Raw genomic sequence first — 11,011 nt, forward strand, 5'->3', positions numbered from 1 at the left:
TTCATGTCCCAGAAATCATTTATTTTATTAGTTTTATGTAATGAGGTGGCAAAGGGATTGACACCAGATTGCAGTGAGGTGAATCACAAGGCTGTGGAACAAGGATGTGATGCATCAGGTGGGATAACTGCAGCATCTGAGGATACAGGAAGTGTAGAACAGAGTCACTGAATATCCAAGTGGGAAGGGACCCACAAGGATCTCAAGTCCAGCTCGCAGACTGGAAAGGCTGTGCAGCAAAAGCTTGGCTGGGAGCGGCTCTGCTATGAACCTGTTTTATGAAATCATCAGATTGATTTATTCAAATGATGATTTACTCAAAAGCTTCATTGACTCAAAAAGGTTCTTCCCCCCGAGGGTGCTGGGGCACTGCCCAGGCTCCCCAGGGAATGGTCCCAGCCCCAAGGTGCCAGAGCTCCAGGAGGGTTTGGACAAGGCTCTCAGGGATGCTCAGGGTGGGATTGTTGGGGTGTCTGTGCAGGGATAAGGGCTGCACTGATGATCCCTGTGGGTCTCTTCCCACTCAGGATATTCTGGGATTCAGCTATAAAAATAGAAAGCAAGATATCCAAGTAGCTCTTACAGCTTTAATTAAGAGCAGTGTGAGTGGGACTCTGTGCCCAGCCACCGGACCCACTGGAGGCCGGGAGGGGGCGGCTGGGATCCTCGTGCAGAATAGGGAAGGTGTGGGAGGATGGAGAGAGCCCATTTCTGTCTCCACACAGAACGTTCCCATCCCTCAGCCGGGGGCTGGGAGGTCTCCAAAGGTGGGACAGGAGATGTCCCTGTCTCCGGGGCATGTGGAGATCTGTGTGTATGTGAACGCAGCACTGTCGGGGCCGCAAGGGCCTCTTAAATTTGGCTTTCCCACATTTATTTGAATCCACCCCGGCCCGGCCCAGCACCACTGCAGCTGCGGGCCGGCACAGAACTCCCCAGAACGGGGAAACTGGGGGTGAGAAAAGGGCTGATGGAGGATTCGCTGGAGGGCTGCGGAGGCCGTGAGGGGCACGGACAGCGGCTCCTATCTCTGAGCAGGGCACCATCCCCGGGCCTGCTCCATCCCCGGGCCTGCTCCATCCCCGGGCCTGCTCCATCCCCGGGCCTGCTCCATCCCCGGGCCTGCTCCATCCCCGGGTCTGCTCCATCCCCGGGCCGGCTCCATCCCCGTGTCTGCTCCATCCCCAGGCCGGCACCATCCCCGGGCCTGCTCCATCCCCAGGCCGGCACCATCCCCGGGCCTGCTCCATCCCCAGGCCGGCACCATCCCCGGGCCTGCTCCATCCCCAGGCCGGCACCATCCCCGGGCCTGCTCCATCCCCAGGCCGGCACCATCCCCGTGTCTGCTCCATCCCCAGGCCGGCTCCATCCCCGTGTCTGCTCCATCCCCGGGCCTGCTCCATCCCCGTGTCTGCTCCATCCCCGTGTCTGCTCCATCCCCGTGTCTGCTCCATCCCCGTGTCTGCTCCATCCCCGGGCCGGCTCCATCCCCGTGTCTGCTCCATCCCCGGGTCTGCTCCATCCCCGTGTCTGCTCCATCCCCGGGTCTGCTCCATCCCCGGGCCGGCTCCATCCCCGTGTCTGCTCCATCCCCGTGTCTGCTCCATCCCCGGGCCGGCTCCATCCCCGTGTCTGCTCCATCCCCGGGCCTGCCCCATCCCCGGGCCGGCTCCATCCCCGGGCCTGCTCCATCCCCGGGTCTGCTCCATCCCCGTGTCTGCTCCATCCCCGGGCCGGCTCCATCCCCGGGTCTGCTCCATCCCCGGGCCTGCCCCATCCCCGTGTCTGCTCCATCCCCGGGCCTGCTCCATCCCCGGGTCTGCTCCATCCCCGTGTCTGCTCCATCCCCGGGCCGGCTCCATCCCCGTGTCTGCTCCATCCCCGTGTCTGCTCCATCCCCGGGCCTGCTCCATCCCCGGGTCTGCTCCATCCCCAGGCCGGCACCATCCCCGGGCAGGGCCCGGCTGGGCCGGGGGCAGCCAGGCCGCGTTCCCATGGCGACAGTTCCGCCTCCTTCCCGGCGTGCCGCGCGTCCACACATGACGTCATACCCGGAAGTGTTGCCATGGCGGCGGGCGCGCTCTGGGGGCTCGTGGCCGCGCTGGAGACGCACCGGGGCCGCGACCGGGCGGTGAGTGAGGGGTCTGAGCCCTCCGGCACCGGGCAGTGGGTGACAGAAAGGGGGTCTGAGCCCTCCGGCACCGGGCAGTGGGTGACAGAAACGGGGTCTGAGCCCTCCGGTACCGGGCGGTGAACGACGGGACCCGACTCTGCCTGTAGCGACCCACCCTTTAAGGGGAAGGAAGCACCTAAGAGATTAGTAAGTGCTGGCTGTGGAAAGGAGCAACAGGCAGAGGGTCCACAAACAATCCATGTTTTGCCGGTAAATGATGCGCCTGGGATGGAAATGGGTATGAGAGTCCCGGAGCCCAGGGCAATGGGGTTCGGGTAAAGGGAAGAGAAGTTGAGTAGGGAGAGATGAATTAAAGAAAGGAGAAGAGAAAGAAAGAAGGGGGAAAAGAGAGGATTAAAGAGGAGAGAAAGAGTTCTGCAGCCCTGGTTGCAGCATCCCCTTGCCGGGGGCTCTGCACCCGGCGGCTCCGGTTCCCCGCAGGTCCGGGCGCTGTCCTACGGCTGCCAGCTGGCGGGGGCAGCGCTGCCCGGGCCCGCGGCGCTGCCCGGGGGGCTCCTGGCCGCCTCTGCCCAGCTCAGCTCCTGCCGCACCGTCCTGCGCCTCTTCGACGACCTGGCCATGCTGCGGCACAGCTGCAGCTACGGGCTGGGCCCCGAGGTGAGCGCGGCCCCGGGGGTCCCCGGCAAACCCCGGCCCCGCCGCGGCCGTGCCTCATGTGCCGCTCCCCGCAGGGCGAGGACGCGCTGGTGCGGGGGCTCTCGGTGCTCTGCAACGTGGCCAACCAGCTCTACTACCCCTGCGAGCACCTGGCGTGGGCGGCGGATGTCGGCATCGTCCGCGCCGGCTCCCAGCAGTGGTGGGCGCGGAGCACGGCGCTCTGGGGCTGTGCCCTGCTCCTGAGCATCCTGCGGTACGGGACGGGCCGGGATGACCCCGGGTACAGCCGTGGGAGGTGCTCTTCCTCACTGAAGGAGTTAGTGGAAGAGGGGGAAAAAAATATAGCGCTGCTGTTTGATGCTGTAGGAGAAATAACTCTGTTCTTTTCAGATCCCTGAGAATCTTGTTCCAGTTAAGAAGAAAACTGAGCCAGCACAAGTGGTATGATTTCGCTGCGTGGCTGCAGAGCTGATCGTGCAATGCCAGGATGGTTTGGGTTGGGAGGACCTCAAAGCCCAGCCAGTGCCACCCCTGCCATGGCAGGGACACCTCCCACTGTCCCAAGCTGCTCCAAGCCCTGTCCAGCCTGGCCTTGGGCACTGCCAGGGATCCAGGGGCAGCCACAGCTGCTCTGGGCACCCTGTGCCAGGGTCTGCCCACCCTTACAGGGAACAATTCCTGCCCAATATCCCATCTAAATTTCACTTTTTCAGTGGAAAGCCATTCCCCCTTGTCCTGTCTCTGCATGCTGTTTTCCAAAGTCCCTCTCCGTCTTTCCTGTAACTCACCCAACATCTGTCAGTTCTCAGCTGTAGCCATCACAGTTATTAGGACATTCTGGACTGTCACTAATATCACCTTTTGTTCCAGCAGCACTTCACCTCAGAGCCAGCAGAAGCTGAGAGCTCAGATGAAGGCTGAAGTTCTGAGCATCCTCATGGACACAGCAGATCTCTCCAATGCAATCCACTGGCTGCCTCCAGGATTCCTGTGGGCAGGAAGGTTCCCTCCATGGTTAGTAGGACTCCTGGGGACCATCTCCTCCCTGATTGGAATCTACCAGGCATCAAGAGGAGCAAGTTCTGAAGCTGCTTAAGCCATAACTGAGCTTCACAAGCCCAGTTTTCACATGGTAAAAGTGCCTTTAGTGAGGCAGGTTGTATTTTAACTTTCCTGGGTCGATGATTGTCATTCCAGATATCCCATAATTGGGATTGGAATCCAGATGGCCTGTTGCAGAGGGGATTGTTTGCAGCTAACAATTATTATCACTCTTCACCAGAGAAATAATTCAGAAATAATGAATCCTCTGAAAATCAAGAATCTTCTACAATGGGTAAAACTAAGGGGGAAAGAGTTGCTGCCATCTGTCCCAAAAGATAAATGCAACCTCCCAGTGTTTTCTGCCACTTAAAAGAGCACTGAGGCCACGGTTCTGTCACAGAGAACTGGTAAGGGATGAATCCTGTGAGCTCACACTCTGGGCTTGGTGCTTGGTGCTGCATCTGAGCCAGGGATGGGACCCCTGTCCTGGGAGTTCTCCTGGTATTTTGGGTTTTTGGCTCAGAGCTGATGCCCAGAGCTCAGACAGGAGCGAACAGGGGTGTTGTTTGTGACATTTGTGTTTCCTTAGAGGTGGGAGGGGCAGGAAATTGCCGCTGGAAGAAGCACCGTGAACCTTCCTAGCCTGTCTTGGCCGTTTAAGGAGAAATGTTGGAAGTGGAGACGTCCCACAGAGCTGAGGCTCCAGCTGTGCCTTTGTGGAATGCCACCGGGTGGAGCTCTTCCACCAGGCTCCGGCAGCTGCCAACGGACCTGTTTCATTAAAAAAAAAAAAAAAAAAAAAAAAAAAAAAAAAAAAAAAAGGAAATTTATTAATCACCTTTCAAAGGAGCAATCAAACCAGTGCCAGGATGGGGTTTGGGGTTTGCAGTTCTGGGCGTTGCCAATAATAAACGACACAAATGCTTCAAAGGTGGCCTTGAGTGATCATTCCTCCTAATAACAGGGAGAAGTTCTTTATCTTTGGTTCTGGAAAGCTCCAAAACATTAGTGCTGTGTGAGCTGCAGCTCCACATGTGTCACCAGCCCTCCTCCTGCTGAAATAATTCCCAGCCCCTGCCTGACTGCCATGGAAATTCATCCTTTGAAAACAGTTCTGCTTAGTCTGCGTGGCCCTGCCCCCAGCACGGCACATGCTGCACTTCCAGGAGGTTTGACCTTGGGCTGTGTTGTTGTTTTTGGCCTGGACAAGGGGAACTGTGTCCTGCCTGTGTTCAAAGAGCAGAGTGAGGCCTGGATACTCTTTATCCTTTGCCCTGTCCTTGGTGTTTATCTGGACCTTCAGCCTGCAGAGCAGCCCTGAGGATCCTTGCTGGCTGTGCTGGGGATTTGCTGCCAGACTGACAGGTTTTGGTACAACTTGGGGCTTACCTGGAGGAGACTCCTGATTTTTCTCTCCTGTTCTCATTCCTGTGCCTGAACAGGATGAGCACCCAAGTCCTGCTGCTTAGGGACAGCTCTGGTTGTTGCCTGGTCCTGTTACCCACTGTGGTGGCTCCTGCTGCACTTTAGTGTTTTTTAATAATAAATCAGATTTATTTTGTATTCTTAACCCCATTGAATCATTCCTCCAGGACTCACTGTACTGCTCAACACAGGACAAGGTGTAGATCTGCCAATTTTAAGAAAAAAACAAAGCAAGAAACCTCACATAACCTCTGATGCTAAATTAATAAACTTCTTAACCATGCATTAATTTTAATGTAGAGAAGGACACTGTAAACTGCTCTAAGTGCATTTGCTTCATCAATTCCTCAACGAGTGACCTTAATTTGCAGCTGGTAAAGCTGGAACATGCAGAGAATAAATTAAAATTGAGTAATTCAGAATTTCTGGAATTAGTATTTTTTTCTTGAGGTGGTTTTGATCCCTGCTGACACAGTGTTTAAACACCCGTGCTGGCTGCTGCTGCCTCTCCAGGGCAGCACTCACTCATTTTTAGCACAAGACCTTGTGCAGGCAGACCCAATCTTCCCAAAACTTGGTGCTTTTTTTCTCTTTTCTGATGTGACCATCAGCCCAACTCGTCTCTCGCTCCTGAGAGAGGGTGACAGTTCCTTCCCTTGGGAGGAAAGCACTCTGCCCTGCTGTTGGTGGTGCAGATGATGGGCCGGGCTCCACATCTCTGAGGTGGGCTCCATGCAGGGAAACATTTGCTGAGCAGGGCTGATTTATTCGGCCGCGACCTGCCTTTGTCAGCAGGCCGGGATCCAAAGGCCGCGGGCAGGCGCTGCTGGTGCCGGCGCCGCTGCCCCGTTTATGGCCCTTTATGGCGGGGTGACTCCGTCCGCAAAGCTCGGCCGAGCTCGGCAGCCTCACATCCGCCGTCCCGGCCCCTTGGCGCGGCTGGCCGCGGTGTTCGGAGCGGGGCACACCGTGGGACACCGTGGGACACCGGGGGACACCGAGGGACACCGCACACGTGGGGAGGCGACACGGCCACGCCGCCCGCGGCCAGGGCGGGGTCAGCGCGCGGCGCATGCGCACGGCCGGCTCCGCCTCCCATTCACAAAGAGCGAGCGCCGGGCGCCGCGGCCGCTGATTGGCTGCGGGACGAGCAGGGGCGGGGCCTGCGTGGGGCGGCCACGCGGCGGCGGCGGCGGGGCGGTGGCAGAGCCGGAGCGGAGCGGGACCGGGCGGGACGGGGCACGGGACCAGGTACGGGATAGCGGGGACCGGGTACACAACCGGGTACGGGATAGCGGGAACCGGGTACGGAACCGGGTACGGATAGCGGGGACCGGGTACGGAACCGGGTACGGGATAGCGGGGACCGGGTACGGAACCGGGTACGGATAGCGGGCACCGCGGGGAACTGGGTACGGGATAGCGGGGACCGCGCGAAACCGGATACGGCACCGGGTACGGGATAGCCGGGACCGGGAGGGAGTACGGAACCGGGTGCGGAACCGGCTACGGGACCGGCTACGAGGTAGGGGGACCGTGCGGGATAACCGGACCAGGTGTGGGATCGCGGGTCGGGTGCAGAATAACTGAGTCAGGCGCGGGACAGCGGAGCCGGGTGGGACACCACGGGTGCGGGACAGCGGAACCGGCTGGGGGACCCCTGAGCTGGGTGCGGGACCGCGGGGCGGGCTGGGCGTGGGCATCACCTGCAGTGCACATCGCCCCCTTCCCGGTACTAAGTGAGGCCCAGTGGAGTCGTGCGCTGTGCTTGGTCCCGGTGCCCCGTTTCGGTCGGTGCCCTGTGGCTGCAGGACGGCCCCACCGCGCTCCCGTTCCCGGCCGGTACCGCGCTCCCGCCGCAGGCTCCTCTCCGCGGCAGCCGTCCCGCCGCAGCCCGGCCGTGCCGTGCCGTGCCGGGCCGGGCCCGCGCTGCCCGTGCTGACTCGCCGGTTTTGCCTCGCAGAGCGGCCTCAGCACTATGTCCGTCAGCAGCCACGAGAACCGGAAATCCCGCTCGAGCTCCGGCTCCATGAACATCCATCTCTTCCACAAACCGGGCCACGCCGACAGCCTCCTCACCCAACTGAACCTGCTCCGCCAGCAGAACCTCTTCACCGACGTGGTGCTGCGGGCGGGGAACCAGAGCTTCCCCTGCCACCGCGCTGTCCTGGCCGCCTGCAGCCGCTACTTCAACGCCATGTTCAGCGGGGGCCTGAAAGAGAGCAGAGATGGTGAGGTCAACTTCCACGACTCGCTGCACCCCGAGGTGCTGGAGCTGCTGCTGGACTACGCTTACTCATCCCGGGTGCTGATCAATGAGGAGAATGCCGAGTCCCTGCTGGAGGCCGGGGACATGCTGCAGTTCCAGGATATTCGGGATGCTTCAGCTGACTTTTTGGAGAAGAATCTCTACCCTGGGAATTGCCTGAACATGCTGCTGCTGTCCGATGCCCATTGCTGCGAGCGGCTGCTGGAGCTGTCCTGGAGGATGGCCTTGGCCAACTTCACCTCGCTCTGCAAGACTGAAGATTTCCTCCGACTGCCCAAAGGCAAGCTGCTGGAGCTGGTGGAGAGCGAGGAGCTGGAGGTAGAGGACGAGACGCTGGTCTATGAAGCCGTTATAGGCTGGATCCGCTATGATTTGCCCCGACGCCACGAAGTTCTGCCCGAGCTGCTGCGCTCCGTCCGCCTGGCCCTGCTGCCCGAGTCCTACCTGCGCAAGCAGGTGGCCTGTGAGAAGCTGGTGACCAGCCACAAGCTGGGGGAGGAGATCGTGGCCGACGCCGTGCGATGCAAAATGAAGATCCTGCAGAACGACGGGCTGGTGACGGGGTGCTGCGCCCGGCCCCGCAAGGTCAGCCAGGCCCTGCTGCTGCTCGGGGGCCAGACCTTCATGTGCGACAAGATTTACACGCTGGACCATAAAACCAGCGAGATCATCCCCCGTGCCGACATCCCCAGCCCCCGCAAGGAGTGCAGCGCCTGCGCCATCGGCTGCAAGGTCTACATCACCGGCGGCAAGGGCTCCGAGAACGGCGCTTCCAGGGACGTCTGGGTGTACGACACCCTCCACGACGAGTGGGCCAAAGCTGCTCCCATGCTGGTGGCGCGGTTTGGCCACGGCTCCGCCGAGCTGGAGCACTGCCTGTACGTGGTGGGGGGTCACACGGCCATGAGCGGCGCCTTCCCGGCCTCTCCCTCCGTGTCCCTCAAGCAAGTGGAGCACTACGACCCTCAGCTGGACAAGTGGTCGCTGGTGGCTCCTCTCCGGGAGGGCGTGAGCAACGCCGCCGTGGTGGGAGCCAAGATGAAGCTGTTTGTTTTCGGGGGCACCAGCGCCAACCAGAACAAGCTGCCCAAGGTGCAGTGCTTCGACCCCTGCCAGAACCGCTGGACGGTGCCCGCCAGCTGCCCCCAGCCCTGGCGCTACACGGCGGCCGCCGTGGTGGGCAGCCACGTCATCGTCATCGGCGGGGACACGGAGTTCTCCGCCAGCTCCGCTTACCGCTTCCACAGCGACACCTTCCAGTGGTCCAAGTTTGGGGATGTCACCGCCAAGTGCATCAGCTGCCGCGCTGTCACCTCGGGGAACAGGCTCTACGTGGTGGGGGGCTACTGCGGGGCTCAGCGCTGCAAAACCCTGGACTGCTACGACCCCTCATCTGACACCTGGAGCAGCGTCACCACGGTGCCGTACTCCCTCATCCCCACCGCCTTCGTCAGCACCTGGAAGTACCTGTCTGCTTGAGCGTGGCCAGGGACCTGCAAGGTAAATAGTTGTGGGTTAACCAGAGCTCCTCTTTATCAGGTTAAAACTTGAGGGGCAGGTGCATGCAGCTCTGGACTGGAGCTGTCTTAGAGAACAGCCTTGTGTGAATATCAGCTCCAGAACTTCCAGGCTGGTAATGTTCAATCTAAAACCCTGCAGGAGGAGAGAAGGTCTCTCTAGGTGCTGAAACGCTACAGGGAGAAGATCAGTATAAATAAAAAGACTCTTAACCTGGCATCTTGGCCTGTGCAAAGATTTTGGGGAATGCTGTGTGTGAGGATTGGGTGTCGTCCCTGGGTCAGGAGGCTGGAGGAGTTGATGTTTTTGCAGGCAGGCTGTCTGCAGGAGCTGGGACAGACCCCGTGGTGCCACCGGGTCCGGCTGCTGCTTTTAGCACAGCCTCCTCCTGGTGCCACGCTTAATCTGCCAGTGGCACCCAAATGTCTTGTGGGACGCCAGGGCTGTGAGCTGGTGCCAGAACAAGATTATAGCTGGGATTTAGTCCCAGAATGGTGGGTAATTGCATTTATAAGACAAGCCTTGTCTATGTATAAACACAGGGTTTCTCTGCTTCTAATTATTCCCTGGTGTCCCTTTCATGCCATTGCTTTTCTGCTACACAGAGATTGACTTTCAACATTTGCAACTGGAATTAAACCTTTCTACTAAAGGCTTTTGGCAGAAACGATGCCAGTGAATCACAGACCCTGCAGGGTTTTCCTTTTCTCCTTGCAAGAGTCATGCTGTCTAAATAAAATTACGTACTGTAATAAAACATCCAGCGATACCTTTTAGAAAATTCCTGGCTGTAGAGGGAAATCAGCAGGCATTGCTGGGATTTCTCTGGGATTTGAGGCCTGAGGAGTGGGGTTGGGGTTGCTGTGCCCTGGTCTCACAATGCTCTGCTCTGCACCACAGGCTTCTCACCTGATTTTGCCAAGTGCCTCGCTTGACTGAGGATCCAGATGGAACATGCAGGCAGCAGGAGCACCTCCTCCCACCTGGCAAGTCTGTGAGCTGGGTGCCAGCGTGGAGCCCATCAGCACCAGCAGGGCTCAAGGCAACTCGGTTTTGGCTTTGAATTGCTTCTGCAAATCCATCCCCTTGGTCAGGCCAGGGAGGGGACAGGCACAGAGGGACCTCCTTGGTCTGACAGCTTGTGCTGTCCCTTGAGACAGCAAAAGGTTTCCAAGTTTTCTCCTAACTTGTGTGATCTCAGAGCAGGAACCAGAGGGATTATTTTGGTTTCAGTGATACTAGAAAGGAGAAAGGACTCTCCTTACCAGCTGCAGGACTGCACTGCTGGGACTTGCAGCACCCAAGCAGTGGCCTGGAATGTCAGAACATGTAACAGTACTTTGCCCACGGGCTGGTTCTGTACATTTATTTCTTTTTTATACAGCAGTTTTGTGTGTTTATTACTCAGCCTGGAGCTGCATCAATAAATCTGAATAACATCTACCATGTGCCTTGCCTGTTCTGTGTGCTTAAGGTGCAGGTTTTCCCAGCCCACACTGGAGACCATATCTAGAACAATAAGGAGCACTCCCTGCTGCAGTCCAAATCAAGGGCTCAGATATCCCTGTATCTTTGTAACTTGGGACTGAGGAAAGCTCAGATCTCACACTGCTTTCTGTCTTTGAAGGAGACACAAATCTCTTCAAAACTTCAAAGATTAAAGTGTTCTTTTCCCTTTCCTGGTCACTCTCCACAGAGTGGGGTTTCCTCACTATGCAGAAGAATGGGAGAAGGTGCTGCCTCTTCTGTCCCAAAGGGCTGTGTGCTCCAGGACCTGCTCCAGGTGAGGGGAGGCAGTGCCTGAGAAAGAAAAGCTCTGTTGAGGGGAGGAGGTGAGACAGGAACCAGCATGGTCAGAGGAAACAGGCACCAAAGGTACAACCAACTGTCTCACCACAGAAGCACGGTTTGGGTGTGATCCATTATTTCAGAATTAAATAAATCAATGTCACAGTTCTTCCGAG

At 58.4% G+C, this 11,011-nt stretch overlaps 2 protein-coding genes and 1 long non-coding RNA gene across 5 annotated transcripts; 2 read left to right on the forward strand and 1 right to left on the reverse strand.

Moving 5' to 3' along the window:
• On the reverse strand, positions 1-1,154 carry LOC136371950 (uncharacterized). Its single transcript, XR_010745426.1, has 2 exons — positions 584-1,154; positions 1-136 (listed from the first exon to the last, which is right to left on the reverse strand). It is a non-coding gene; the product is annotated as an uncharacterized lncRNA (long non-coding RNA).
• A 706-nt stretch (positions 1,155-1,860) lies between these two features.
• PEX11G (peroxisomal biogenesis factor 11 gamma) lies at positions 1,861-4,765 on the forward strand. Of its 2 annotated transcripts, none has more exons than XM_066336335.1 (5): positions 1,861-2,131; positions 2,615-2,791; positions 2,866-3,044; positions 3,182-3,232; positions 3,662-4,765. In XM_066336335.1, the coding sequence occupies exons 1-5, from the start codon at positions 2,066-2,068 to the stop codon at positions 3,885-3,887; spliced, it is 699 nt and encodes a 232-aa protein (XP_066192432.1). In that variant the 5' UTR covers positions 1,861-2,065; the 3' UTR covers positions 3,888-4,765. The 2 variants fall into 2 exon arrangements, with proteins under 2 accessions (XP_066192432.1, XP_066192433.1); XM_066336336.1 differs by having other exon boundaries at positions 3,665-4,765.
• A 1,672-nt stretch (positions 4,766-6,437) lies between these two features.
• Positions 6,438-10,488, forward strand: LOC136371932 (ectoderm-neural cortex protein 1-like). Of its 2 annotated transcripts, none has more exons than XM_066336314.1 (3): positions 6,438-6,511; positions 7,224-9,029; positions 9,948-10,488. In XM_066336314.1, exon 2 carries the CDS (start codon positions 7,239-7,241, stop codon positions 9,006-9,008), a length of 1,770 nt encoding a protein of 589 aa, XP_066192411.1. In that variant the 5' UTR covers positions 6,438-6,511; positions 7,224-7,238; the 3' UTR covers positions 9,009-9,029; positions 9,948-10,488. The 2 variants fall into 2 exon arrangements, with proteins under 2 accessions (XP_066192411.1, XP_066192412.1); XM_066336315.1 differs by lacking the exon at positions 6,438-6,511 and adding an exon at positions 6,747-7,050 and having other exon boundaries at positions 7,226-9,029.
• Positions 10,489-11,011: the final 523 nt, after the last annotated feature.

The sequence above is a fragment of the Sylvia atricapilla genome, chromosome 26, assembly GCF_009819655.1.
Source record: "Sylvia atricapilla isolate bSylAtr1 chromosome 26, bSylAtr1.pri, whole genome shotgun sequence".
Taxonomy (NCBI): domain Eukaryota; kingdom Metazoa; phylum Chordata; class Aves; order Passeriformes; family Sylviidae; genus Sylvia; species Sylvia atricapilla.